General features: G+C 51.0%; 10 protein-coding genes and 1 non-coding gene across 11 annotated transcripts; 2 read left to right on the top strand and 9 right to left on the bottom strand.

The window, feature by feature from the left end:
- Positions 1-250: 250 nt before the first annotated feature.
- BO79DRAFT_t41 lies at positions 251-322 on the bottom strand. The gene has a single exon. It is a non-coding gene; the product is annotated as a tRNA-Gln (tRNA).
- A 177-nt stretch (positions 323-499) lies between these two features.
- On the bottom strand, positions 500-2,453 carry BO79DRAFT_187998 (uncharacterized protein). Its single transcript, XM_025680571.1, has one exon. It carries the CDS (start codon positions 2,432-2,434, stop codon positions 671-673), a length of 1,764 nt encoding a protein of 587 aa, XP_025543448.1. The 5' UTR covers positions 2,435-2,453; the 3' UTR covers positions 500-670.
- A 209-nt stretch (positions 2,454-2,662) lies between these two features.
- Positions 2,663-5,299, bottom strand: sC (sulfate adenylyltransferase). Its single transcript, XM_025684458.1, has 6 exons — positions 4,994-5,299; positions 4,854-4,881; positions 4,537-4,719; positions 4,155-4,300; positions 4,009-4,078; positions 2,663-3,934 (listed from the first exon to the last, which is right to left on the bottom strand). The coding sequence occupies exons 1-6, from the start codon at positions 5,160-5,162 to the stop codon at positions 2,806-2,808; spliced, it is 1,725 nt and encodes a 574-aa protein (XP_025543447.1). The 5' UTR covers positions 5,163-5,299; the 3' UTR covers positions 2,663-2,805.
- A 40-nt stretch (positions 5,300-5,339) lies between these two features.
- Positions 5,340-5,872, bottom strand: BO79DRAFT_251119 (uncharacterized protein; the record flags this gene model as incomplete). The annotated part of the gene is made up of 2 exons (XM_025685851.1): positions 5,340-5,676; positions 5,751-5,872. The coding sequence occupies 2 exons, from the start codon at positions 5,870-5,872 to the stop codon at positions 5,340-5,342; spliced, it is 459 nt and encodes a 152-aa protein (XP_025543446.1).
- A 2,148-nt stretch (positions 5,873-8,020) lies between these two features.
- met16 (phosphoadenylyl-sulfate reductase (thioredoxin)) lies at positions 8,021-9,665 on the bottom strand. Its single transcript, XM_025682106.1, has 2 exons — positions 9,116-9,665; positions 8,021-9,056 (listed from the first exon to the last, which is right to left on the bottom strand). The coding sequence occupies exons 1-2, from the start codon at positions 9,285-9,287 to the stop codon at positions 8,308-8,310; spliced, it is 921 nt and encodes a 306-aa protein (XP_025543445.1). The 5' UTR covers positions 9,288-9,665; the 3' UTR covers positions 8,021-8,307.
- An 860-nt stretch (positions 9,666-10,525) lies between these two features.
- On the top strand, positions 10,526-12,064 carry BO79DRAFT_138009 (phosphoserine phosphatase SerB; the record flags this gene model as incomplete). Its single annotated transcript, XM_025678142.1, has 3 exons — positions 10,526-11,362; positions 11,422-11,679; positions 11,750-12,064. 3 exons carry the CDS (start codon positions 10,526-10,528, stop codon positions 12,062-12,064), a joined length of 1,410 nt encoding a protein of 469 aa, XP_025543444.1.
- Positions 12,065-12,684: 620 nt separating this feature from the next.
- On the bottom strand, positions 12,685-14,228 carry BO79DRAFT_207074 (lipoate synthase). The gene has a single exon (XM_025682105.1). It carries the CDS (start codon positions 14,192-14,194, stop codon positions 12,944-12,946), a length of 1,251 nt encoding a protein of 416 aa, XP_025543443.1. The 5' UTR covers positions 14,195-14,228; the 3' UTR covers positions 12,685-12,943.
- A 252-nt stretch (positions 14,229-14,480) lies between these two features.
- BO79DRAFT_275028 (kinase-like protein) lies at positions 14,481-15,938 on the bottom strand (the record flags this gene model as incomplete). Its single annotated transcript, XM_025687641.1, has 2 exons — positions 14,481-15,345; positions 15,395-15,938. 2 exons carry the CDS (start codon positions 15,936-15,938, stop codon positions 14,582-14,584), a joined length of 1,308 nt encoding a protein of 435 aa, XP_025543442.1. The 3' UTR covers positions 14,481-14,581.
- An 879-nt stretch (positions 15,939-16,817) lies between these two features.
- BO79DRAFT_275026 (uncharacterized protein) lies at positions 16,818-18,892 on the bottom strand (the record flags this gene model as incomplete). The annotated part of the gene is made up of 2 exons (XM_025687640.1): positions 16,818-17,753; positions 17,804-18,892. The coding sequence occupies 2 exons, from the start codon at positions 18,890-18,892 to the stop codon at positions 16,818-16,820; spliced, it is 2,025 nt and encodes a 674-aa protein (XP_025543441.1).
- A 1,137-nt stretch (positions 18,893-20,029) lies between these two features.
- Positions 20,030-21,955, top strand: BO79DRAFT_242915 (putative ribosomal assembly complex component Ipi3). The gene is made up of 2 exons (XM_025685243.1): positions 20,030-20,434; positions 20,513-21,955. The coding sequence occupies exons 1-2, from the start codon at positions 20,087-20,089 to the stop codon at positions 21,884-21,886; spliced, it is 1,722 nt and encodes a 573-aa protein (XP_025543440.1). The 5' UTR covers positions 20,030-20,086; the 3' UTR covers positions 21,887-21,955.
- A 1,406-nt stretch (positions 21,956-23,361) lies between these two features.
- On the bottom strand, positions 23,362-25,829 carry BO79DRAFT_54504 (uncharacterized protein). Its single transcript, XM_025689397.1, has one exon. It carries the CDS (start codon positions 25,640-25,642, stop codon positions 23,459-23,461), a length of 2,184 nt encoding a protein of 727 aa, XP_025543439.1. The 5' UTR covers positions 25,643-25,829; the 3' UTR covers positions 23,362-23,458.
- Positions 25,830-27,307: the final 1,478 nt, after the last annotated feature.

The following is a 27,307-nucleotide window of genomic DNA, read 5'->3' as shown; positions in this document are numbered from 1 at the left end:
TGCAATTTCTACCACTATAGTCCAAAGCACCTGACCAAAACAGTAAGTAATAAATAGTTGCAATACCCTAAATGATCCCTAAATACATATCTACGAGTAAACGCGAATAAATATGACGATATGGACACAAATCCAACCGGAACATAAAAAACAGCAAAAATTGAAAAAATCAAACAAGCACAATCGATAGACAAGATTAATGTGACTCGCATAGTGTATGTAGATAGGTAGATATATGAGGAAGCAAAAAAGGTCGTGCCCGGGATCGAACCGGGATTGCTGGAATCAGAATCCAGAGTGATAACCATTACACTACACAACCTGTTGTTGTGATAGGTTGTTCCTTCAATGGATTTATCAAGGTAAAATGAGAATCAGGGATATTAAAACGGTAGTCCTATGTGAGCTTGGATCTTGGATGGAGTAAATGAAGTATACAGGATTGAGAATATAACAACTAGGTTTTGGTATTTCAGAGTACATTTTGAAAAAAACTTGTAATTTTACACAGAGAAGAGAAATTACCCTGTCCCTGACAACCCATAGCGCTTATTCATGATAGAAGATAGATAGATAGATGATAGATGTCCTCGCCTCAACTCCTCGATTCCATGCATTGATTCGACAAAATGACACCAGACAAACTAGGAAGATGTACCAGACAATACGCCTAAGTGAACAGCGAGCTATTCGGCGCAATTCCCTTCAAGGCCGTATCGTCGTCCACAAAGTCGCGGAGTCTTCTCGTCCGGTCATCGAGGATCAAGCGTTCGGCTTCCCATCTCTTCCTTTCAAGAGTCTTGGCCTCGATCTGCTTCTGGCCTCCATACCAAGCCTTCTTGGCCTTCTCGATGGTCTCTTGCTCATCCTTTTCGGCTTGCTTGATCAGCTGGGAGACCATGGTCTTCCAGTTCCCGATACCGACGCGCAGACAGTCTGCGCAGCGGTCGCGAGGCTCGCGGAGCTCCTCGGAGGTGCCGAGCTCGAAGATAGTAGCTTCGGCCAAGTCTACGGCGTCGCGGGTCCATGCTAGGCCACCTTCCTTGGAGGAGGAGGCGTAGATGATCTCACCGATGTAGGTCATGAGGCCGGCTTCGTCGCAGACGGAAGTGGGGGTTCGTTGAGGAGGTTCGTCGCCTGACAGTAGAGGGGGCGGGTACTCCACGGGGACGAGGACGGTTTTGAGAGAGTTGAATAGGGCGCGGAAGGGGTCATTGCCCGAGGGTGCGCGAGAGGGGAAGAACGGGAGAGCCGAGTCGGATGAAGCTGCGGGAAGGGACCGACGGGCCTTCAGCACGGAGGTGAAGATGGACAGCGCATTAGGCAGGTCGCCCTGTTTGGCGTGGTGAACGGCGAGGGCCGTGGACACACGGATGATGTTCTCAGATGGCAACAACTTGCCGTCGTTCTTCAAGACGCCTGTCTTCACATCTACAACTTTTGTGGCATCTACGGACGATCCGGCGGCCGCGATATCCATAGCCCAGCTGTACATATCGCGCGAAGTACTCTTCAATCCTTTGTAATCGAGCCAGTCCGCATATGAAAGCGCCGCCTCCACCTTTTGTCTTGTGTCGAAGCCCCGCGTCGTCAGGATCTTCATGTAGAAGCTCTCCGGACTAGGAGAAGCAGCCTCGCAGTTCTCCTCCAGAGGAGCTTGCTGTCCAGCGGGCATCGGCCTCGGGCGAGGGTTCGAGGGGCCAACAACATACTCCGCAGGAGCAGAGATACGCTGTTTGCGATCGGTCAACCAGCCCTCCAGACTCTCCGCAGCCTTTGCAGCTCCCATCAGAGCCTGGAAGTAGCCCCGTCTCCACGGCTCACTCTTCGCAGAAACATCATATCCCATTTTTCCAACACCTTCGACCAGAAATCCTCCATCTTCTTGCTCCATAATGCCCTTTCCTTCGCCTTCCGGATCCTCCAATCGCTCCAGCAGATCTTTCAGGTATCCCGCAACCATGGGCCAATTGGTCATGAGCTTGCCGATCTGCTCAGGGTGCTGCAGTGCCTGTGCCGAGCGCAAGCACCACCGACTCTTCCAAGACCATTCCGGCGGTGTTGGCCATTTGTGTTCGATGTCCTCCTGGTATACGCCCAATTTGATCACTTGGAACAACACCAGCATGGCGTAGAACGAAAGACCGATTTTAAGTCCATTGGAAATGCGTCGCCTATAGTAGTCACGGCTCTCGGTCGATACCAGCCGCGCAAAATGTTGTCGGAGATGCAAGGATAAGGGCGGAAGAGGTCGACTGCCTGCCGGGGATGTGAGGAATGGTAGCTGCGGCCGACCCAAAGGTGGGGAGATGACTTGTCGACGAGATTGTTGCGTGAAGGGACGGGAGGGATAGCGGGCGCTGCGTAGAATGGGAGGTCGCAGCAAGCGACCAGACCCCGGTATTCGAGGCATTGGAACGCGATGGGTAAGCATTCTGTGATGCTTGTCGCAGAGCTGCTGGTGCTAGAACAGGTCACGATGTCGTCGGCGGAAGAATAACCCAAGTCAGGTGCAGGTGCGTGTTTGCGTGGTTTGCAGATCGGCCCGTCCGAACCCACCAGTTGACAGTAGTCAGCGAAAAGCAGAAAAGTCCCAAAGCCTTAGTGACAGACACTAACTACAAAGACATTACGAAGGAAAGAGTTATTCTTGGTATACAATCTCCGAAGTTGTATTGGGGAATCAAATATTATTTCCAAATCTCTCTATAGAGCAATAGATCCTCTAAAACCTCCCAGGGTTCCGAAATCCGACCTGTATCACGCAAAATAAAATCCAATATTTTCCCAAGCGCCTACGCTAATCTAGTTGCGGTCAAAGTAGCCCTCGCTCTCGAGCATGAGGATGATCTCGTGGACAATGCTGCGGACGCTCTGCTTGGAGACATCAACAGTGAGATCGGCGTTAGCAGGAGCCTCATAAGGATCATCAACACCAGTGAAGCCCTTGATCTCGCCACGGCGGGCCTTGGCGTAGATGCCACGCTTGTCGGTCTTCTCGCAGTGCTCCAGGGGAGTAGCAACGTGGACGAGGAAGAAGTTGCCACCGGAGCCAGCGACGGCCTCACGGGCAGCCTTGCGGGACTCCTCGTAGGGAGCAATGGGGGCAGCGATGACGGCAGCACCGGCACGGGTGAGCTCACCGGCGACGAAGGCAATGCGCTGGATGTTGGTGTGGCGGTCCTCACGGCTGAAGCCCAGCTCGGAGGAGAGCTCGTGGCGGACGGTGTCACCAAGCAACAGAGTGACGGAGCGTCCACCCTGCTGGTTCAGGGTGACCTGCAGGGCACGAGCAATGGCGTCCTTGCCGGAGTTCATGTAACCGGTAAGGAAGATGGTGAAACCCTGGGAAGCACGAGGAGGGTTGGATTCACGCAGGATCTTGACAACCTCGGGGTAGGAGAACCACTCGGGGATGTGAGCACCGGTGCGGAGGCGCTTGCGGAGCTCGGTACCGGAGATGTCGAGGGTCTTGACACCAGCGGGGACCTCGTCCTTGGGGCGGTACTCGTCGGTGTCGGGCAGGTAGGTAACCTGCTGGAACTCGACGACCTCAATGCCAAGCTCGTCCTTGTACTTCTCGACGGCGTGCTGAGCATCGTAAGGACCGTAGAACTCCTCACCCTTGGAGTTCTTACCGGGACCGGCGTGGTCACGACCAACGATGAAGTGAGTGGCACCGTGGTTCTTACGGATGATAGCGTGCCAGATGGCCTCACGAGGACCACCCATACGCATAGCCAGACCCAGGAGACCCAGGACAGCCATTCCGTTGGGGTAGCGGGGCAGGAGGGCCTGGTAGGCACGGACACGGGTGAAGTGGTCAATGTCACCGGGCTTGGTGAGACCAACGACGGGGTGGATCAGGACATTGGCCTGACGGGCGCGAGCGGCACGGACGGTCAGCTCACGGTGAGCTCTGTGCATGGGGTTTCTGAGGGACGGTTAGTCGTAAGGTCGCGCGCGCATCATAACGGGTGCACTATAGCTGGTCTCGGCCACACGTACCTAGTCTGGAAAGCGACAACTCGGGACCAGCCGAGCTTGTCAAAGTGGACACGCAATTCCGCGGGAGTGTCTAAATTAGGAGGCCCGCGCGGTCAGTACATGAATCAGGTTGCGGTCGCAAGGATCGCGCACGGGCAATGACATACAGCGAAGAGCGACATAGTCGTAGTGGTTGAGCTTGTTGACAGCCTCGATCTTTCCACCAATGTAGAACTCCTGGACAGTGTTGTTCAGGTACTTAATAGCAGGGTGTTCCGGGTCTCCGCCAAAGACCAGCTTGGCTTCCTTTTGCCTAAATTAGGGGGTGAAAAGCACATTGTTAGCCCATCCGCGTCATCGAGACCCACTATCTGTAAAATCCCCGACGGCTAGTGAACTCCGCCCGTGGGAAATCAAGGCCGGCGATGCCAATCTCTCGTTTCACGAACGCCCCGTTCAAGTAAGAGATATAGCGATCGCCAAGGTCCCGCGATTCCCATTCGTACGGAAAAATTCACAAGGTAAAGAGGAAAGAGGGGCTCCACTCACTTGTCAGCGCGGTAGATGTCGTCGATGGTCAGGATGGCCAGGTTGCGGTCGTCACGGAAATCGCGCAGGGTGAGACGAGAGCCGGCCTGGAGCTTAAGCTCGTCGATGGTCTTCTGGGAGGCGTCGAGGGTGATGGGCATGGAGAAGACGTTGCCATCGGCAAGACGGCAGTTCTCGCAAACACTGAACGAAAACCGATGTCAGCTAATTGTCCCCCAATACTTTCGCCTGTTGAACAGGTCCTCTCTCTGCATGTCTAGCGTCGCTTTGAGGACTGCTGGCGTAAATTGATGGGGTTTTGAGGGATCGTAGCATACCCGTCGAAGTCCTTCTGATTCATGAAGCCTGCGCCCGGAGTTAGCCAAGACTGACGATTTCACCCCGCGACGGTTGCAAGCGGACGGGTAGTCGCGGGCAACCAGGACGGAGAAAGTGGGATGGGTGATTGGCAACATACCCTCCAGAGGACTGAAACCACCGTTCATGATGAGCTCCAGATCGCAGAGCTGGCGCTCAGTGAGAGTGAGGGCAGGGAGAGTCTCCGCCTCAGCAGCCAGCTGGTCGTGGCGGGGAGCATCGCGGGCAAGAAGGTCCTTAAGGACACCACCGTGGGGAGAGTTGGCCATTGTGAAAGGATGATGAGGGATGGATTTCCACTCAAGCAAAGATGTGATGAGAAAAGAAAGGAAGGGAAGGAAAGGGTCTGGAGGGTCCCAGAGGATTATAAAGAAGAAAGAGAAGAGTGGAGGGGGGTAGAAGGAAGAAGAATGGAGTTTATGAAGAGTGGAAAAGGGAAAAAAAGTTCAGGAAGGGGTCAAGAGGGGAACAGCGGAGCAACCAAGGCAATGATCCAATTCGAGCAATTCAGGAGATTGAGGGACTCCAGCGATGACCAATATGCTTTCTCCAACGACCGTCAAGTTCTCCGTTCCAGCCAAATCAACCATCGGGATCTGTCCTGCGGTCTCGTCGAAAGGTGGTGGAGCTGTCGGACTCTTGGTACGAAGAGCGTCTACGTATGCCTTTGTGTCGTACGTCTGTCTGTCCTTCTTTTCCTTCCCCCCCGATGAGGCTGCACACACGTCGCATTCGCAATTGCTCATCCCCAGCGCGATGGCGCCATCGCTGGTCTCCAGCATGCTATCCTCATAAGTTCACTATTTTTAGGGCCTTCTAGAAGGGCGGGCGCTTAAGCCGACGCCTCTATTCTATACTTGAACTTGGAACTACGTTTTGTACTTCCGATGGCGGATGGGCTCTCCTCGGAGATACGGGGCGGCCTTCGTAACCACGGGGGATAATCGCTGCCCCCCCCCATCGTCGTCATCAACCTCATGTTGAAAGCCACATAATTTCCCCCGCTGGGTCTACGGAGCCCAGAACAAGTCATGATTTTCAGGGGGGGCAACAGAATAGTTGCCGTTTAAGTAAAGCACCAGCGTATGCGAGATGTCAATCGCATGCGTGGACATTTCTCAGATAGAAAAGTTTCCTCCGATCATTATTGTAGATGTCAGGCCCAGCCGGCAAAACGGTTTTGAAACATACCAGTCAAACACGATTTTCCTTGGTCGTCCGCCGCGTTTCAAAAAAAACCGCCGCCGCAAAAGTCACGTGATGGGATCACGACATCTCCAGCTCGGCTTGCGTGATTGACTACGCCAGCCGAGGCCTAGTCCCTCCTTGGCACCGGTTCCGCCCTGTCGCTCAGGTGACCCGCTTGCCCTAAGCAGCGACCTGCTGCTGGGACACCATGACAACGAGAAGAATAAAACCGGAAGATCAAAATCTGATATTGATTTCTCAGTCAGCCGCAGTATCCGCGGAGATGTCAGTCAAGGTTTTCCTAGTAGTGCCAATTCGCCTAGTAAAAGACCTGTGTCACTCATCTCGAATAAGCAGAAGCCCGGGGAACGCTTGACAAACACCTAGTGCTAGTGTTAAGTCTGCCGACATCATCTAGGTGGCAACACTGAACAGCCACTCCACGCACACATAGTATATCACGAACTCATCTGACTTGCGTCGGTCCGCTGTGGAACTGTTCACGGCGTGATCGTATTTTAGTCCAGGGTCTCAGGGTCCGGGAGCGCGGGATGTGGCTTCTCTTAAAGAGCGGGAGGGGTTGCAGACGTATGCAATCCTTTCTTGTGGTGTAGCCAAGAATGACGATAATTGGAAGTAAATGATGCAACCAACTAGTATAGCCCTACACCGCATCGTCGGGCCACAACACCTGTCATGCATGAACCATAAGGCTGAGTGCCTTAATTTACTTCGATTTAGGGTCTATAAGCAGGCAAACAGTAAATATATGGCCCAAACCAAGCAAGCAGTCTTTGACATTTTGAGTGCCTGCGATCCTGCTGCTAATCTCTTTTTAAACAACCAGCGCTCCCAACTGTCCAACAATCAAGCTAAAAAGTAAGCGAGAAAGTGCACGTTCCCTGGGGAAACAGTGGCACATAAGCCGCCCTTCCAAGAAATTCTTAAGCATATTCGAATCTAGAACGTAAACACCAACCCCATACTCTTACATAAAAGAAAATGGGGCAGAACAATCAACCTAGAATCTCTCGCACGAGAAGCAACAATCTCATTCTCCTGCCGCTGATAAGGTTGAACTGATTAGATTGATAAGATAAGATCGCTGCCCTGTCACGTAGCCAAGGTTGAAATGAAACACAACAGAAAACCTAACATCCCTTCATATGCCAGGAAGCTGGAACTATGAAATAAAAGACAATTTGATCATTTTCCAGAAATATTAGTGAGACAGATGATTTCCTCCCAGGGAGATAAGGTGTGCGAGTGAGTGAATGGTTTAGCACTCATCATCTCGCTATTTCAGTTGCCCAAGTATATTATGAAATTACTTCTTTATTGGAATAATATATTATGCTTAGGGCAAGTAAGAGAGGCACAATGGAGTGTGCAGGTATGTGTGGGAATTACATTTACTATTTTCCACGGAAGGATTTTGACACGCGCCCGAAGCCCAGCGGGTTATGTACCAATTTACTAAATCTTCTAAATCATACTATATTTAATTCATGTTAGGTAATCTTTTGGAAAAGCTCAGTTGCTGTTGGTCTATAAGCATAACAAGCAATTCTCAACCGCAGGCTGGGGTAATCTAGCCCACTGCACTATATCCGGAGGCGCTGAACGTAGTACGTACTATCTATGGTCTTGGCAGGGTCTTGGTCATCTGCTGAGTATTTGTTGAGCATCGAAGAAATCCAATCAGTATTTACAGAAGATCAATAGGCGGTTCCGGACGATCCGAATCAGCAAACTTTAATTCTTCAACGGATTAATAGTAGCCAATTCACTTCCTATTCGGTTGGGTCGGGTGCGATATCGGATAGGGTTGACGTTCGAACACCCCACCCCACAGTCCTACACTCCGCGAGTCTACAGATAGGGTCCAATTCAAGCTTAATGTAGGAAAAATAAGAAAAGTAGAACAAAATAGTCTAATCATTTGTATCATGCAAGTCATTAATGTACTTGGCTTGTAAGCCGTCTTTTGCAAATCACTGCCAGTCTCCGCCAACCCCGTATGTACAGTATCTCCGATCGGAGTAGGATTGACGAGCGGCCTTTGAATTCCCAGATGTCATAAAACATAATCCTCCTTTTCCCATACCATGGAGTCTCTTTTTGAAACAAGAAAATCAACAAGGCTAAGTAACTCCACTCCAGATAAAACTCCCAGGTCATAGAACGCCGTTATAGATGCAAGGTGAGAAAGAAGACAAGCGGCCTTTACTGAGCGGATGTCGTCAAGGACGTCTGAAGAGCCTGTGATAGGGCCTCCTCTTGACGCTTACGCTCCATCTCCATAAGGAATTGAGCATACTTGGAGCGAGGGTTGTGGATACCGCACTCGGTCTTCTCCTGGCCCTTCCAGCGACCAGACCGCTCATCTTCGTTCTCCTTGACTGGCTGGGTGGAGTGGTAGTCACCAATGCTCTTGTAACCACGGTCGAGCAACTCGTTGTAGGGAACATCGTTTTCTTGGACGTATTGCTTGACCTGCTCGAAGGTCCAGTTGGCGAGAGGGTTGATCTTGATCAGGCCAGCCTCGTCAACCTCGATGACGTCGAGGTCACCACGCTTGCCACCCTGGCTGCGACGACGTCCAGTAAGGACAGCGTGAACGTTGAGTTCGCGGTAGGCACGCTGGGCAGGCTCAACCTTGGCCACCCAGTCGTAGAACTGGTCGTCCTTCTCCCAGAGACGGGCACCGTACTTCTGGGCAAATTCTTCCTCGGTCTCGAGACCCTGAGGCTTGAAGACGTGGATGTTGACCAGAGGATACTTCTGGCGGACACGGTCGACCAGATCCAGGGTCTCTTTGAAGTGGTGGAGGGTGTCGAGGAAGATGAGATCAACCATCTGGGGTCTGGGCACGTCCAGCTTGGACAGCATGTCCAGGGTCACAAGACCAGTGAGACCGAAAGCGGTGGTCTGGTAGAGGTGAGGCAGAGAGGTGACACACCATCTCAGGACGTCTGCATTTGTGTTAGTCAACTTGGCCTGGAGACGCGTGAGAGGGGCAACCTATGCTGACCTTGAGGCTCAAGAAACTGCAATTGTCTGTTGAGGAAGTTCAAGTGAGGCTTAGTGAAGACGATTTCTGGAGAGTAGTCATCACTAGAGCCACCACTGACATAGCCAGAGTCGGTGGCAGTGTCGGCAGCCTCATAGGCAGAGGGGTAGTTCTCAGATGTCTTCGCAGGCATGGTGAATGAGGAGTCGAATGACAGGGTATATGGTAGACAAGTCAATCCCAAGGACGAGCAGATGAAATACAAGCGGGTCTATATGTAATGGCTCGACAGACTTGGAGGGATGACGGAAGGACTGGAACTGGAAGTGGGAGGCAAGAGATGATGTAGACAGAACACAATGGAGACGACCTGACCAGTCCGATATAAAAGAAAGACAGGACAGGGGCAATCACGACATCATCGGGTCGGGGGCACCCGTTCTTCCTGCCCTCAGTCCCTCATACATGCCGGCTCATTCTGCCGTTTCTCGATCACGACATTGTCTGTGACCGCCTGCACAATTGGGCGACTGGGCTGAAAAATTTAATTTCCTCATGTCCTGGGGAAATCACGCAATACTTGCGCTTTGGGTGACTCTGCGCACCCGGATACGCTTAGCTCATCCACTGAAACAACCGCCGCAGGTGCCAATGCTGATAAATCCAGCATGGTCCACAGTGCAGTTGGAACAGTGAAGAACTTGGGCGAAGGGCATCAAAGTTCATCCGGTCGGCAAGTCCGTGTAGCCGTTGCTCATCTTATCTTGATGATGGCATGGTATCCCTGTTCCGGTCTGTTTTCTGGCCCCAGAAAGGTGCAGATCTAGTTGATGATTAGCCTCGGACTGGAGGAGATGAATTGCTTAGAAAACAAACCCGGCTGATTTGAGTCAGACACTTGTAGATAACTAGATCTAGTGTCATTGTAATTGTCTTGGCGACTAGTCAGAATAGACCCTTATTTGTCATACTAAACCGATGGTGGGCAGTTGGAGTGTGCTTGCTCTGCTCCATGAATCCCCCCTTCCCCAAAGATTGATATCATCGTCATCTCCATCTTTCAATGTTTCTTGGGGTGGGGAAGAAGTTGGCCTGGTTCTGCCGGGCGGTGAAGGCACATGACTCGGGCTCATGTGACCGAGGGGCACGGGATCCCCCACCACGTGCGGCCGATCGGAGCTGCAGGGGAAATTCGCCGTGAGTTCAAAGCCAGACTCTCGTATCTCCCTTCTGCTTCCCGACTGCTCCAGCGTGTCGAGGGTTCTGTTCCCACCGGGTGGATTCGCTGTTGATTGCTGAGGATCATCCGCTGCTTTGCATACTCGCCCTGTGCTATCAATCTCCGTCTACCTCCGAATCCCACTTTCCACCCCTCCCTCACTCAACTCTCCTCTCTCCTCTTTTGCGCCAAAAACTCTCTAGTCCGGCACAATGGCAGCGCCCAACCCCACCAACAACGGCCGTCCAACGCGCCCGGTCTTGCGACAGACCCTGTCCAGCGCATCCTTCATCCAGGATCATCAGCAGTACAAACCCTCTGCCCCCATTCAGACCATCGGCAACGTGATTGGCACTTCTCCCGAGTCAGCGTTTGCTGCGCTGTCCGTCAAAGCTAATCCCATTAGCCCCGATCCCGAGAAGGTCACCGACAGTGGCATCATCCACAGCATCTTCAACCAACAGTCCACTGAACTGCCTACTGGAACACAGCAGCTGGTCGCTACGATCTACTACAAGTCTGCTGATCCTATCCATCCCCATCTGCACCCCGATTCCTCCCCTCATGTCGGATCTGGCCAAACTCTGCCATCACCCATGGTACCCGTAGGTTCCGCCCCGACGGTCGATATTGAGAAGATCCCACGGGAGCCTCCCGCCCCAGAGCCGGAGCCGCTTGACCATCTGTACGGCCCGTTTGTATCACAGCTTTGCCTGACCAACTTCCTTCAAATTATCGAAACCCTTCCGACCCCGTATCAGCGCACCAATACTTCGCATCGCTGCTTGGATCGTCACGACCAGCCTCGCGTCGTCGAAGTCACCTTCTCGCCTCCTCCCAACCCGGACTACCTTACCTTTGAGGACCTGCGGAAACATGAGAGCATATGGCGATTCGAGCGTGAATGGAATGTGGAGGTCGTCCTCCAGCGGGAGAGCGTCTTCCGTCGGCACAAGCGCTTGGTGGTGTTTGATATGGACAGTACATTGATTCAGAACGAGGTGATCGATGAGATTGCGAAGTTCATCGGCGTGGAGAAGGAGGTTTCGGTTCGTACCTTCTTTGCATAACGATGGCAAGGCGTTGTATATACTGATGTCGATGGCAGGAAATTACGGCTCGTGCTATGAACGGCGAGTTGGACTTCTCCGCATCTCTCCGGGAGCGGGTCAGTCTGCTGAAGGGTGTTCCTGCGGACGTCTTCGAGAAGCTGAAGTCCGTCATCACCATTTCTCCAGGTGCGCGTGAGCTGTGCAAGGCCTTGAAGACCCTTGGCTGCAAAATGGCAGTCTTGAGTGGAGGCTTCCAGCCTCTTGCAGAGTGGCTTGCCGAACAGCTCGGTCTTGACTACGCGCATGCCAACCATGTATGTGATGCGACATTCGACCCATCGATAATATTTTGTATTTTCGCTCAAGTACTAATACCCTGATTAGCTCGAGATCGATCCTACGACGCAAACCCTGACCGGCAAACTGGTCCCCACATACCCCATCATCGATGCGAGCCAGAAGCGCTCGATTCTTCACTCGATTGCCGCGGAGCATGGCATCCCTATCTCCCAAACTGTCGCTGTTGGTGACGGAGCCAATGACCTGCTCATGCTGCACGCAGCGGGACTGGGAGTCGCCTGGCGGGCCAAGAGCAAGGTGCAGCTCGAGGCACCGACTCGTCTCAATGGCGAGAGCCTCGTGGATATCCTTCACCTCCTTGGCCTGACCAAGGATGACATTTCCGAGCTGATTGCGTAGTTGAAAATGTGCTACCGAGCATCTATTACAGTGACCAAGCGATCAGTAGAAAGACACGAACACGTGCGTCTTCCACTAGTCAGCTCGGCGACAAGCATGCGGACATGTCGCCAGGTGCGTACTCTACTACTACTCCTCCAACCCGTTATTGGAGTCCTCCCGCGCACTATTGGATAGGTTCCTTTCTTTCCATTTCATTCCCATATCATTTCCCTATCCATTTTTTTTACACACACATCTATCTCTTTTTATTTCTCTTTGGCCCCCAGGTTTTGGATTTGGCATGTGTAGACAGACCAAGCCCAACTCCAAACCATCACGTCCCTTCCCTCACCCCCTTTTCCCTATCATGCGAATTCGAGAAGCCAAGCGGAAATAGTTTCATGCATTAGAACGATGAGCACGAGAGCGTTTACATGCGGGCGTCGGAGTAGGCAAGGAACAAACACGGGCGGGTACAAATACATACGACTACTATATGACGATGGGCTAGCTACGTACGGACAAATTCTGAATTGAATCAAACGACTGCGAGATCATGATGATGGCTGATGCTGATGTTGACAATATTCCCGTCTACCCCTTTTTAATGTGAAATGGATGCCATACATGTTAAATTAGTATTTTTCTATCCACGACCCTGTAGTAGATGATTGAGACAGCCAGCCCATCCCGCTCATCCCGGGCCCAATTCCTAATGAATCCTAGCGATGCTAGTCGTAGTTGATAATATGTGTGTATGTAAGTAGACCAATTTTAAAACCAGAAGCTCGAAACAACCACAGTATAAGCCCCATTTAATGCAACCATGCGCCCATGAACCGAAAGACAAACACAAGAAATCGTACACAGCTCGAAGAGAACAGGTTAAGCTAAATCTCAACGAGTAGCCTCATCAACAGCAGCAGCAACCTTCTTCTCAGTAACAGCATCACTAACCCCAGCGCGCCTCTTCTTCAAGACATTCTCAATGAACGCCTCACCAGCCTTGTAAGAACTGCGCACCAAAGGACCAGAAGCACAGTAGAGGAAGCCCAACTCCTCAGCACGACGCTGCCAATGCTCGAACCATTTCGGGTGAACATACTCATGCACAGCCATATGCCTCTTTGTCGGACGCATATACTGGCCAAAAGTAACGACATCAACATCAACAGCACGCAACTGCGCCAGCGCATGCTCCAACTGTTCCTCGGTCTCCCCAAGACCCAACATCAGCGACGACTTCGTAATTACCTCCGGGTTGGCCTTCTTCGCCGCCTCCAACACAGCAATACTCTGCTTGAAGGTAGCTCTCCGATCACGAACACGGGGGGTAAGAGCCTCGACAGTCTCAATGTTATGCGCATACACATCCAGTCCCGAATTAGCCACCAGCGCCACCATATCCAGATCACCACGGTAATCACCAGTCAAGCATTCAACCAGGGTGCTAGGCGCCTTGGACTTAATCTTGCGCACGGTCTCAGCAAAATGGCGCGCACCGCCATCCGCAAGATCATCGCGATCCACACTCGTCAGCACCACATACCCCAATCCCCAGCGGGAGATAGCTTCAGCCGTGTTCTCCGGCTCATGGGGATCCAGCGCAGCGGGCCTCCGACTCGTCTTGACACTGCAGAAGCTGCAACCGCGGGTACAGGTATCGCCCATGAGCATGATGGTAGCGGTAGCGGCGGCTTTGTCGCCGCCGCCCCAGCAGTCTGAGATGTTGGGACAGCGGGCTTCCTCGCAGACGGTGTGGAGGTTCAGGCCGCGCAGATCTTTCTTGAGGCGTTGGTAGTTCTTGGAGTCTGGGATGGGGGTTTTCAGCCAGGGTGGGAGACGGGTCATTTGCTTTTTGCGGCCGGCGGGGCCGACGAGAGCGGTTTCGAGGGCGTAGGCTTCGGAGGGATCGAGAAGGGGCGCATTGTCGTTGTTGCCGGAGACGAAGTCGCCGAAGGATGGGCCGGCGTTGAGCTTGTCTGTGAATGCGGTGCGGCGGCGTGGTTTGGGAGTGCTGGTGGCGGAGGTGGAGGAGTCGGTTGTGGCGTAGGTGCGGGTTGTGAGGATGCTGGGAGTGGATTGAGGGAGGGAAGCCCTCGTGGAGGTGTAGAGGAGCCGTAGACGGTTTGTTGATGCGGCTGCCATGGTGTGTGTTTGGGGTGAGGAGAAGAGACAGGCGGCGGTGCTTTGGAGAAGTTGAAATGCAAGTTGGATTCCGCGGGAAAGTCGCTGATAGCCATCGGAGCTTCGGTTGCGATGCCGCCCGATTCATGACTCAGCCGATACTGGTGCCTGAGGTGTCGATGATGTGCTGACATATAGATGGTCCTGGAGTAAGTTACAGTCATTAGTTGCAGTAGTCACTTTCTTTCATTTCAAATAGCCAGCATTGTTAGATAGTACTAGTATTACTCCAATTGCTATGCCAATGGTTAAAGAATACGGTTCAACGTTTAGTAGTGAGGTGTAGTAGATTTGCGGTGATTATACTAAGCGGTTAGTTCTTGAACAAGACAGACGATATAGCTGAAATTATGGCATATTCTGTTTCATCCTGGATAAATCCGGAAGAGCCCATTGTTGCAGCCATTCATATTCCATGATCTGCCCCGCAGATGGTCTCTTTTCCGGTTCGAAGGCAAACATATCTCTCAACATAGTAAGAAATGCAGTCCTTTCGGCGTCCCCCTTCGGTTGCATATTGAATTCTTCCCTCGGCTTCTGAACTGATTGGGTGAATCGTTGCACCCAGGGCCTTGAATTTGTAATACCATGTCTTGTTCTGTCCTCATTAAACCACTTTGACCGCAATTCCCATTTCTGCCACCACGGCAGTGGCAATTTGCCAAATGTATCAACATGTTCTTTCACTACCCAGTCGACTGACGGAGTAAAGCCCTCGAAAAGTGGACGCTGGCCGATTATTTCCCAGATGGTGCACGCAAGCGTCCAAATATCAGCAGAGAAAAAAAGTGACTTTTCCGGTTCGAAATAAGTCTCTGGGGGGACTAGCATATTCGGCGTGTTGGAGTGATGCCGCGCTGCAGTGGCTGGCATGAAAGACTCCCCAAAGTCAGTGACAACTATCTGAGCTTCAGATAGCGAAACTTCTTCGCTCGCTTTTCCGAGCCAAACAGGCACGACAGCTTGTGCGGGGACACCATCAGGGAGTGGACGCTGATCTAGACAGGTAACTGGCTCATGGTGAGGCTGTCCATGCCTTTCGTAGAATTGCTCTGATAAGAGCGAATCCATACTCTCAGGAAGAAGAATCAGGATATTCCCGGGATGAAGATCTGACATGATATGAGTGCAGGTATCACGATGAATAGCAAATGTACTTACCAGCATGGACAATGCCCTGAGAATGAAGATGTGCCACTGCCAAGACTAGTTGAGCAGAGAAAGCCCTGGCCACAGACAACTGGAACAGTCGGAAAGATGAGGCATCTTTGGCCTCAGCCAAATTCATCATTCCAACCGCTGTGACAAAACATTGATGTACACCATTAGGCCCAGAAATGGTGAATTCATCTAATATAGTTGGAATGATTGCGCTGCCGGGATAAGTCTTGGCTGTCAACTCTGCAATACCAAGTTGATGGAGAATATTTCTTTCTTGGGAGTTAGTTGGATTGCTGTCTGCGATGTTGATATTGACGGCGAGATATTTTTCAGTTTTCTGATCTCTTGCCATCCAGATGGTTGAGTATGCGCCAAAGCCAAGTTTATGCACGATACGATACCGGCCATTCAACCATTCTCCTATAGTTGTTGGATGATAACCGCCTGGCCGGTACCGCTCAAGTTTCTCAACATCCTCGATAGGCATGTACTCAATAGCCCTCTTGATTGTATCCGAAGTGCCGTTGTCCTTCACAGATGTCATTCTACTGCCAAAAGCTGTGTATAACCTGGAATGTGGTAAAGCGCAGTGCTCGGTGCGGATAGGGAGGAAGGTAGAATTTGTAGGATAAGGACAACTTTGCAGCACCTTCCGAGAGCTAAACATGGAACTACACGACTTATGCGCATGATGTAACCTGTGTATGCACGCAAAGATAGCCTTAGGGATCGATGGAATCTCATTACTGCGCCGGGCTGCTCCAAACAGTAATCTGGCCAACTGGGAGGCTCCCTTAAGCAAGTGCGCCAAACACCATCTACACTAGCTTCTTGGTAAGAAGGGAAGACACCAGAGTTGCGGGGGGATAGATGAAGATATTGAGGAAAGGCGCGGGAGCAGAAGTAGAAAGGAAGGTTTGTCTTACCATCCCTGCTAGTAGCTTCGCCAATACAGATACGCCTACACGTGATCTTTTCTTCGGCCGTGGTTGGAAAACCCGCATTTGCTTAATATGTGACATTGACAGATGGACCGGAATGCAAAGAAAATATCATTGTATGTAGATCTGGTGGGAAACGACTAGCTATTATACATTAGCCCTAGTGGCTAACTGCACGCAGTACATGAAACTTCAATCGCCAGTAGGAAATACAAGAGGGAACAGGCCCCAGGCATGTAGTTTGACAGATAAGGAAATGTAAGTGAAGGACAGTTCATAGAATACACTGAAACGAAAGGCAGGGTTCTATGCAATCTGGTCTAGCCAATTTAGTAAGGAAAGATATGGTCACAGAGACAGGACTGGGATATAAGAACAGAAGGAAATAGTAGGAGAGAATAGACAAGGAGAGATAGGAAAGATATCTAAAGTGATTGACAGTCTCTCAAGGGGACTGATGTTGGGAAGTAAAAAATGGCTGCTCAGTTCTTAGTTTCAAGCACTTGAGCGAGGACAAATACGGCCGACTTGAGCGTCTCGTCTGCTTTGCCGCATATAGCAAAGAGCAGGTTATCCACTATTCGGTCCAGCTCTTTGCGAAGCTCGATGCTCCGGGACCCTAGGACACGTTCTTTGACACGAGACGAAGTAGCTGGACTGAACTGCATCCCAGGCGAGGTAGCTACCTTCTCTGGCACTGTATCTAGCCGGGACACGGGGGATGGATGCGAGAAGTTGTTGATCCTTCGGTTGTTCGATGCTAGGGATACAACATAGTTCCGCGCGATCAAAGCGGCACATAGGCCGCCTAATAGGTTTTCCGCGACGTTTGGGAAGATGTCGCGGAAGGGCTTCAGGAGTGCCCGTTCGTTGTTGTGACGGATGAACATGATGACGGGTGAAGTTAAGCGAAGCATATTTCGTGGGAAGTCCTTCACTGAATGTTCCAATTGATCAATAGTCCATTCATGATCCCACCACTTTTCTAACTCCTCCTTCTCTGACATGGTCGAGGAGCGCCCAGGTGATGCTTGGACCTGGGGTGATGTGCTAAATTTGGGTGGTCGCTCTAACTTGGGCGGAGACATCGGCTCAGGCGGAGCTGGCGTCGGCTTATTGCACACAATGGTCTCGCCGACGCTCTCTGAACTCATAGAGCCTGCATCAGTGTAGTCATCGTCGTCATCCTTGTCGTTCCGGAGGTCATCGGGCGAGGGACACTCGGGATGGGTGATATATCCACTGTCAGACATCTCCATTGGAGTGTCCGGACTGAAAGCTGATACCTCCTGTTGTCCGAGATCCGGCGTAGATGGAACGGGCTGTGGCGGAGTTGGAAGCGAATAGCTCATTGCTGGAGATGACTGCCGGGAGATATCGACTAACTTGGGCTTTGTTTTCCTCGCAACGGTGCAGATCTGGAAAGTCGTCAGTACATTGAATGAGAGTGTAAGCATGTAACACTTACTTCGTGTTTATCAGATGGTGATGTCCTCAACCGTGGTGGGCTCTTCTGTACAATCTGGCATTTCCTTCGACTCTGTTCTCGAGTCCTCTCGCCCTGGGAGCCAGGCGTTTCCACAGGTGCGCCTTGAAGCCACTCACCACAGTAGGAGAGACTGCTAGGAACCCAGCTTCCCTCACTAGATACGGTTCCTGACCTGCTTCTCTGGGACCCCATTGACGACCCGGAAAAGTTCCGCCTCACAAATGTCTCGGAATCTGCAGAGGGGACGGGCGATGGCATGCATTCTGGATTGGGGGACGTTGCGATCAACGACGCATCAGCTGGCCGGCATTGCTTGACCAATATGGAGTGCGCCATATGTACATTGGTTGTCTCGTCGTGCGCCGAGGTTGTTGGGCGAGCCTCCTGCTTTCGAGCATTACAATCATCACAAGTTTCTTTTCCAGACACACAGGCGCAACCTTTTGGTGTAGCTGGGCCATAGTCTGATTCGGATTCGTATTTAGACGAGAAGTAGGCGGATGATGGGGACGATTGCGAGCCCAGAGAATCGGAAAGAGGAGGACTGGGGAGAAGGCCGAAGGAATCTATACTGGTGACGTTGATGTTTTGGTCCGAGCGCCAGGCTCGCAGTGTTTGGCCTCCAGACAATTGTCGCGACGATCTGGCTTCTTTTGCAGCTGATGCGATGCTTTCCAGCGATGGCGAAGATGGTAGGCGCAGTTGAAAGGGTTGTTTCATCCTGCGCACAGAGCGAAAGGGTGACATGACCACCGGCGGACGCTCCACCGGTCGACGTGGCTGCGGAGCTGTAGTATATTCGGCTTGGTCCATCCGGGGAGAAGTCGAGGGAACGAAAGAAAGGGAGCTCTGGGGCTGTTGCTGTCTCCTCCAGGGCTGAACATTGGGCGCATAGCGCGGAGCAGCAACCCCATTCCCTTGGATCATGGCTTCTTCCGCTAACGAATTATATGATGATACTCTCCTGGGTGCGAACGCTGGGACCTGGTTCGCAGACATGGTATGTTGATGACAGTTCCTATTTGGGTTAAGGAACACCCTGGCTGACTGGCAGTCAGCGGAGGACATGGCTGGCACGGTAAATGGTAAATTGCAATCAGACGACAATCGATTTCCTATGGTTACTCGGGACTAATGTGCAAAGAAAGAGAAAAAGAGCAGCATCAATTCTGATCGGGAAAGCGGCTGGCAGGGCCTTATACTACATAACAATATGGGTTTCCAGGTATCCCTTGACTGCCTTGCGGTGACGGGGAAACTAGTCACAGGGCATGTGTACTCTCCCCCTTCGAGAGGGTCATCTAACACTCTGGAACATAGACGAAGAGTGAAGGGCGACCACGCCCACCGTCCTTGCATACCAGAGAGAGGCGAGCGGAGGCAGCGTGCACAGCCATTGGCTAGCAGTCTCAATGCGCGCCACCTGCAGGGACAGCACAACGTGGGTGGTCCGTCTCCCAGGGTGCTTGGATCTCGTTAATTAGCAAAAGGAATGAGACATGCAGTTGGAGGGATGCGAGAGGAGCCTTGGGAGGGCATTCAAAGGACGTCACCGGTCTGATTTCAACGCTCTCTGGTTAGTAGAGGCGTTGCGCGGGACAATCAAAGAAGAAGCCCCTAGAGGGACACCCCTTGCATGGGGTTGCTGTGGGCGCCGGCGATAGGCTCATGTTGATTGAGGGATATGCGAAATTTAATTTAAGTAGCATGTGCAGGAATTCCAGCTTGACTGCGGCCGCGGAGATTTGAGTTGTATCATGATGGGCTTGAATACCACGGGAAGGCAAGCAAATTTTAATCTCCAGATGCGGTCTTGATGGTGGCTCAGTCAATCGGCTTCCGCTGAGAGTGCTATGGTCGACAATGGATGGCTTGCTAGTGGCAACCAAGGGATAGTGTTAGCTTCAATAGGTAAATCAGTCACAAAGGAGAGCAGGGAAACTAGGGAGTTGAAGACAGGGACAGCGAGGGTATCACTCCGTCAACCTGAACTGAGGGAGAGAAGGAGACGAAGCTTAATTAATGAAGGTTTATAGATCGTCTTGTGCAGGATTATCTAAGCATGCATACAGACATGCATAATACTTCCTTATCGGGCACTTGTAGCCAAACCATGCAAAAATCCCGGTTATCGATTGGAGCCTCGATTTCCTCATTTTATTTTATTGCGTTTTCGTGAATTTTGCGTCTCCAAAAATTTAACGGCTCGTCGCATTCTCCCTGCCTCCTGCAAATTTGAACCTTTTGGGGTGGCAGTTCCTCATGCTCTCTGAATGTTTCATCGCATCGACGCTGGCGTCCAGCAAAGCGCCAGCGTCTGCGACCCTCCGCGATGTGGGAGTTTGCGTCCATGAATTCCAGCCCACGCTGAACCTGCGCTCCACCTTCAAGAAGAGCTCAACGGCGGCCAATTGCCTGGCCGTGAGTCCGTCGCACGTTTTCGCTGCGCAGTCCGAGAAAGCTATTGTGCATGTGTATAGCAGGGAGAAGGGCAACCAGGAAGCCATCGTTCCCTTCCCAGAGCGCATTCGCAGCATTGCTGTCGCCGGGGGCAAGAATGGCGATGTCCTGGTCTTGGGAACCGAAGGGGGCCGTTTGATTCTGTGGGAGGTAAATCGATTGTTCACAGCCCCAATGGCGTCGCCAGCTATTCGTCATGGTTTCATACTAACAGCATGTGCTTCCTAGACATGCACCGGGCGACAAGTGGCTACGACAGCGTCGCATCTGCGGCCAGTGACCTCACTCGTGGTCGATCCCAATTCCAACTTCATCCTGTCGGGTTCGTCCGATGCCAGCATTCATGTTTGGTCGTTAGTGGATCTCTTATCCTTCACGAAACCTCCATCCGGCCGTGATCGTCAGCCTCCGAACTCTCCCATCCGTACCTTCTCCAACCACCGCGCCAACATCACCGCCATCGCTGTGGGTCACAGCGCGGGTCGATACAACATTGCTGTGTCTGCTGCAGATGATAGCACAGCCATTGCCTGGGATTATCACACCGGCCGTCTCCTGCGCACCTTCCTCTTGCCGTCCAATGCGAAGTCGCTGGCACTTGACCCGGCCGACCGGGCTTTCTATGTCGGATACGAAGATGGCAGTATTCAGTCGATCGACTTCTACAAGAACCAGTCCATCCAGAACCCTCTCCACGACCCCTCCCTTCAATCTACTCCCTCGCAACCTCCCGCAGAAGATCGTTGGGCACCGCCATCGGCTAATTGCGGCGCGGCTCATGCGCTGACCCTCTGCTACGATGGAATGACATTGCTCTCTGGCCACCAGAATGGCAAGGTTCTCTCATGGACAGTTGGAAGGAAGAAGTACGCCTCGACTGTGGCTGACTACACACATCCTGTCACGAACCTGTTTATGCTTCCTCCCAACGGTCTCCCTCATCCTTCCCTCGACCTCAAACGGGTAGCACACACCATCGTCAAGCCCCGCTACGACTCTTCCCTGTCGGAAACCTCTCAAGCAGCAGGCGCCGTTCCAGCCGACTACACCTTCAGCACGCACCTCCTTCCCTCCGTCTCATCCAAGCCCGACTCTGCTAAGCCCGACCAATTCACCGAAGCCTTCTCCCACGCGTGCTTCCCTGAATCCATGCTCGAAGAAGGCCTCGCCGAACTAGCTGCCTTCAGCCAGCCCACTAGCAACGGAGTTCCAGTCTCCTCGATAGCACAGGGCATTAGCGACGAAGACCTAGCGGCGAAGGATTCCCAAATATCCCAACTGGAGGCGGAACTCGCCACGTTGAAGAAAAAGTCCTCTGTGAACGAGACCGCCCGCCAATCCACAACAGACGAAGTAACTAAGCTTCGCTCTGACCTCGCCAACCTGCACGATTATATCAACGAGCTTCACGAGAACCAAGAACAGGCGCAGCGGGAGAAGATCCTCCGACAGGCGCGGAAAGAAGAGCGGGAGACCCGCCGTCGGGAGGCCTGGTTCGCAGCCGAAAAGAAGGGCAAGAAGGGAGATGCAGTTCTCCGAAACATGGACGCCGAGGATACCGTTATGACGAGCGATACGGATGATCAGAGCAGTGATGAGTAGACTCTTTTTCTCTATCCATTACTTTACAGATAGAATGTGAGGACCTGTGAAATCGACGCCGAAAATGACAGCAGCCACTGAGGCCATAAACGGCCGCATCTCCACCCGTAAATCTCAAAGCAGTGAGCCACCGTCTAGAGGTTCCCCGTGTGTTTCGCACCACTATTCTGCACCCGCCAAGGCGCTGAGGAGCACTGAGGATCACCCGGAGGCTTACCCCATGGTCCCTTCACTGCAGGTTTCGTATCCAATCAGGCCCTCATTCTCCATTTCAAGTTAGCGTGTCCAATGGCATTGCCGTATTGGGTTTACTGCCCCTTCTTCGATCAAAGAAGCCGCAGCCTAAGGAAGAAGGCATCAATGCCCCTCAGCAGTGATTTCTATATTATTTCGCGTAGCACCCGTGTTTCAAATATCGTTCAGCAGCGCGTCCAAGACCGGGCAGTGTAGGGAACGGCTACATGGGAGAAATACGTTCACCATCAGCACTCCCCGTATGATACCATATCCCACCCGTTTACGTTCAGAGAATGTTAACCTGTGTTAGCTGATACCGTTGCGAAGTGGATTAACATGACTGTCTGACTAGTTACCCTCGCAAATTCCGACCTGCTGCGGTCATGCAGTATGGCTACGATTGCTCTTAACCCTCAGGAGCGCGGAGGCTGAGCCCTTCTTAGAGCATATGTCCGGTCATCGGCATATCCACTTGCTAGCCCAAAGTAGTGGTGCCCATTGCCACAAATGAAACCGTTCAAAGCTGATGATACCATGTCCGCAGCACTGCCCCATGACGCAAAGAAGCACTATCTGGCCAATTGCTGCTTGTTGGATGTCCCTGCTGATGCGCATTACGAGTAACAGTGACTACTGCAACCATGCCATATCATGCTGGATTGAAAGGGGGCCAGAAGGGTATAAAAGGAGTCCAGCCCCCCAGTCCTCGATAAACTAGCATGCAACTTCCACTTTCCACATCTGAGGGCTGCTTCCCACATCACCTTGTACGTCGATAATGACAATCCCTACCCTTGAATGGCGAAAAGGTTTCGGACATGAATGTCGAATCTCCATTAAACGGCCGCAAAACGATTCTATTCTGGGTTCTGCAAGTCGGCCCATTCTTGTTGATTGCGAGGATGACAGGGCCAGTCGACCGGATGACGCGGATGGTGATGCCATCCCAGAAACACCCAGCCATCGCCCACTAAGCTATGTAAGTCGATTCTGTGACGAGCGTCCTTACCCACCCATCAACTCAAGAGGGTGGGTCGGAGTTTTTTTGCCTCAGAATGGAGTGGCATTCCTACTCCGAGTTGGAATGGCGTGCTCCGCAGCTGCTCACTCACTATGTCCATCATGCCAGCTTCCAGCATAGTCCCAGAGTACGTAAAGACGGGCCGTTTCGTAACTGACCCTAATGTCAAAACATCCAAAGTAAGCCAGGGCGCAGTAGGTTAGGTCACGTTGTGTCTCTTCGCATTTCTGTATGGCCAACTCGATTCATCCAACTTGATTTCTTATAAATTTGAATCCAAGCTTTGTGAATGGCAAGTTCCTCGGCACATGCAGCTATTGGCCAATACGATGTCGCTTCCGCCCGTTTACCTCGGCCCCACACGAGTGCTGCTCTCGTAACCTCATTCGCTTGTTCATCGGTCGGCTATCCAATTGGGAACGATGAAAGTCAATGATCAACACCCGCTCTAGCTCGGCGTTCCACAGCATGTTATCCGGCCGAAGGTCCTGGTGTAATACCCCGAGTGAGCGAATCTTCTTCTGTGATCGCGATACTTCGTGCCTGATCGTCTCAACATCTTCCAACTTGTGGATAGGTTCACCGCCCCAACCCATCAGGAGCATATGGCGGATCTGGCCAGCCCCGTGCAGGAAGTAGATCATGGCCAGGTCGATTGTGCCGAGAAAGACCGGGACGGCTCGCCCTTGGGCTCGCCAGAGGATACGATAAATATCTGCCTCTCGCTTGACCTCATTCCACAGGTAAGACGTGGTTCCTTTCCCGACGACCGTATACCCATATGAGGTGCACGTGATTTTGAAGGGCGCTCCCGATGCTCCACAGCCTCCCATGGGGGTGCAGTCGACGTCGAGATTTTGGTCCAGTTGCTGCTTGATCCGCCGAACCAGACCGCTGGCGTCAATCAAGTGTTGATTGCTGGTGCCACCCTGTCGATGGAGCTGGACATTCGGGCAGCAGTCATCCAGCGTGCCTCCTCGCTGCAGGCCCAACAGACATCGCTGGGTACAAAATTGAGCGTTGTGTTGGTACCGACCATGTTCGTTCGGCCGGGTGCCCGTCTGACGGGCTGATCGCTGCACCGATGGAGATGATGGAGATGATGTAACCTGGCTGAAGCCAGGTGCGGAGTCCGTATCCGAGTCTGGAGAATCCTCGCGTTCCATGGTGTTCGGCGCGCACTGGGCTCGAGACCGGGTCGGTATTCGACGTCGTTGTGTAGGAGATTCCACCGGAGAGGACGACGGGAGGTACTCGGAGACCGACCGTCCGGAACTCACCGAGGGACTATATTCAGAGCTCGGCGGGTTTTGTCGTAATTCGCTTTCCGGGATTTGGGAGCGGGTATGATCGAAACTCGTCTTCCAGACCGGCAGCTGCTTCTGTGCCTTATTTCGCCAGGCCTGGTCGCGGACCGGCGCGCCAAAACACAGCAAACACAGACACAATACCCGCGCAATGGTTGTCAACGGCTGATCAAAGCTCTGGTCATCATTTAGATCGATCTCCATGTTTGGCTCACATAGGTGGTAGTACAACGTGCCCGGCTCATCGTAAGGGACACGTAACAGAACCAATGCTAATCCGTTCGTCAAATATGAGTACTCGAGACCTTCCTGGATCATGACATGGTACTCTTGAGTTATAGCCGATCCGGTCAGCCAGGCTGCATTATACGACAATTTCGCAGATTCCTCCGTGGGAATGGAATTGGGCTGGACCACCTCTTCCCAAAAGTTCATCTCTCGCAAGCCGGCGCGCAGGTTCTCGACGGACAGTTTATGAGGCGGCTTATACTCGACTGTGGTAAGAAGCGTATTTCTCTCACCATCAACGCGGCGGATGCAAAATTGATCTGGTCTAGAACGCCGGTACGTCGAGGATTCAGCCAGTAGGGACAGATCAGCCTCAGTTTGATCGAGGGCGTTTGCATGATTGTCAAACTTGACCCCATCGCCCAAGCCAAACTGGTCTCGGGCAGCAGGGTTCTTACAAAGTTCTGCGATAATGTCATGAACATAGTTCTCCACACCAAATCGTTCATAGCTTTCCAGATCCTGTTCACTACTTATAGCTCTTTCACCAAACCTTTGCCCCAGATCCTCCAGCACAAGGCGGGGCGAGAATAGTGGCGCGGCGGTCTCCCCTGGAGTCTCCAGATAGGCGCAAATAGAGCGGTAAACCTCCTGTTGTCTGGCATGACAATCTTCCCAATGCCGAAGCCGCAACGGACAATATTTCCCGGTCGGCGGGGGTATTTTACCAGTCGTAGAGCGAGACGGGGTTTCAACTCGTAGCTGCAGCGAGAAAAGGGAGTGGCACAGGCGAAGGAGCTCGAGAAAGGTCGTTAGCCGTGTTCGTTCTCGTCCTTGGTCCCGCTCTTCCTCTGCCTTTCTTTTGCCTTCCTCTGCCTTTCTTTTGCCTTCCTCTGCCTTTCTTTTGTCTTCCTCCGCCCTCAGATAAAGCGCCTTATAATCTGGAGAACTGGAGCGATCCATCTATTCGATAAGTGAACATGTACAGAATCGACGCGGGTTATTCCGACAAGAACCTAGAACAAACGGGATGTCAACAAACAGAATCGACTGGAGAAGTCTGGCTTGGAGTCGGCACAATGTCAATATGAGGGAAGTTAAGAGACATAGGACAACCCACTCTGGCTCAAAGTGTTCGTACAGCATCAACTGATTCGTAAAGGCGAAATCTTCCAGGGCATTTTTTAGACGGGGAAGGTGATATACTGGCTGATTAGCGCTTATCTATCACGTGATATACGGATCATGTGGACCGACTCGTGTGGAGACACAATATTATTATTAGTGCACATTGGCCGTGCCAAGCATTGATTCATGACACATGCTAACCTTCGATGGGTCCCGCAACTCTTTAAAATAAAAAAACATCATCAACCAATATTTACAGTTAAAAGCGAGAAGAACCCCCCAGTCAAAATTTTAACATGTTTCCAAATCGAGTCCGGCACCTTTTACTTCTGGCGTTCCCACAAGGAGCCAGAACACCCCCACGAATCAAATAATCAAAGTTAACTCTGTGCCTGATGGAATATTAAGTTGCATATAACACCGCGCAGTTCGGTTTGATACGAGTCATTACCACGGGTACTTAAGTACCCTAACTAGTTCAGTCGGTGTTTCTGGACCAGTTTATTACTGCTTGTCCTGGGAGTAAGCTCAAGAACAACCTGGCCACCAGGATAGAAGGAAACCGAAAGGTTTGTTCAGATGAGTTCCACAGATAGTAGACCCCCGCCGCGGAATGGAGAGTTAACCACGTGATAATGTCATGTGGAGAGACTAAAGTATGGAAGTTCATTGACCCAGACAGCTTGTAGTATTGGCTTTCGTTGCTTCTTTCTCGGCTGAGCCCCTCTTCTAATACATTCTACTGCAAAATATATCTCTGCAACTCCGCAGCTGTTGATCGGCCCGAAGGCACTTCGCTGGCGAATGCAGTGGATAAGTTATCAATATCTTCCAGCCTCCAATCAGGGTTGGCTGGTATGGATATTACATAGGGGCCCGAAGGGCCGCGTAGTGAGGGTAGTAGTATATTCAATAATATTTAATAATAATATATTACTATCATTTACTATTATTACCTGTAATTACTTATTCTTATTTACTATTATTGTATAGTTTAGTAATAGTTATATATAATAATAGTTAGTTATTTATATATTATAAAAAGATTATTTATTGTTATTCTTAGATAAATTTTATTTTAAATTAATAAATCTTATTTAAACTAAATAATTATATTCTATTATTATAAAGTTATATACTGTTTGATAATACTTATTAAATTCTATTAATAAAATAAATAATTTTTTATTTAATATTTTATATATTAATAATATCTGTTACTCACAGTTAGAAAAAATATTATAAAATTAAATAATATATATAAATTATAAATATTCCTGATCTACTGATTATATTATTTATATAATAATATATTTTTATAATTAAGAATCTTGAAAGTTATATAAAATTATATTAAAAATAATAAAAAACTAAATTATAATAATTATATAAAATTAATATTTTATAGACAGTATACTAAATCTAGTTTATTATTATTAATTAATAATTATCTAAAGTTATTATATATATTTATTATAAATATCTATTTAATCTTATTTT

Source organism: Aspergillus costaricaensis (assembly GCF_003184835.1).
Source record: "Aspergillus costaricaensis CBS 115574 unplaced genomic scaffold BO79scaffold_4, whole genome shotgun sequence".
NCBI lineage: Eukaryota > Fungi > Ascomycota > Eurotiomycetes > Eurotiales > Aspergillaceae > Aspergillus > Aspergillus costaricensis.
Note: the sequence above shows the minus strand (reverse complement) of the source record. Positions and strands in the feature narration are given on the sequence as shown.

Coding starts and splice junctions, on each gene's coding strand:
- BO79DRAFT_207074 (XM_025682105.1), bottom strand. CDS start 14,194: ATGGCAGCCGCATCAACAAACCGTCTACGGCTCCTCTACACCTCCACG.
- sC (XM_025684458.1), bottom strand. CDS start 5,162: ATGGCCAACTCTCCCCACGGTGGTGTCCTTAAGGACCTTCTTGCCCGC. Junction 4,882..4,993: donor TGGTTTCAGTCCTCTGGAGG/GTATGTTGCCAA, acceptor CTCCGGGCGCAG/GCTTCATGAATCAGAAGGAC. Junction 4,301..4,536: donor GACATCTACCGCGCTGACAA/GTGAGTGGAGCC, acceptor CCCCTAATTTAG/GCAAAAGGAAGCCAAGCTGG.
- BO79DRAFT_187998 (XM_025680571.1), bottom strand. CDS start 2,434: ATGCTTACCCATCGCGTTCCAATGCCTCGAATACCGGGGTCTGGTCGC.
- BO79DRAFT_242915 (XM_025685243.1), top strand. CDS start 20,087: ATGCTCTCTGAATGTTTCATCGCATCGACGCTGGCGTCCAGCAAAGCG. Junction 20,435..20,512: donor GCCGTTTGATTCTGTGGGAG/GTAAATCGATTG, acceptor TGTGCTTCCTAG/ACATGCACCGGGCGACAAGT.
- met16 (XM_025682106.1), bottom strand. CDS start 9,287: ATGCCTGCGAAGACATCTGAGAACTACCCCTCTGCCTATGAGGCTGCC. Junction 9,057..9,115: donor GCAGTTTCTTGAGCCTCAAG/GTCAGCATAGGT, acceptor ACACAAATGCAG/ACGTCCTGAGATGGTGTGTC.
- BO79DRAFT_54504 (XM_025689397.1), bottom strand. CDS start 25,642: ATGGATCGCTCCAGTTCTCCAGATTATAAGGCGCTTTATCTGAGGGCG.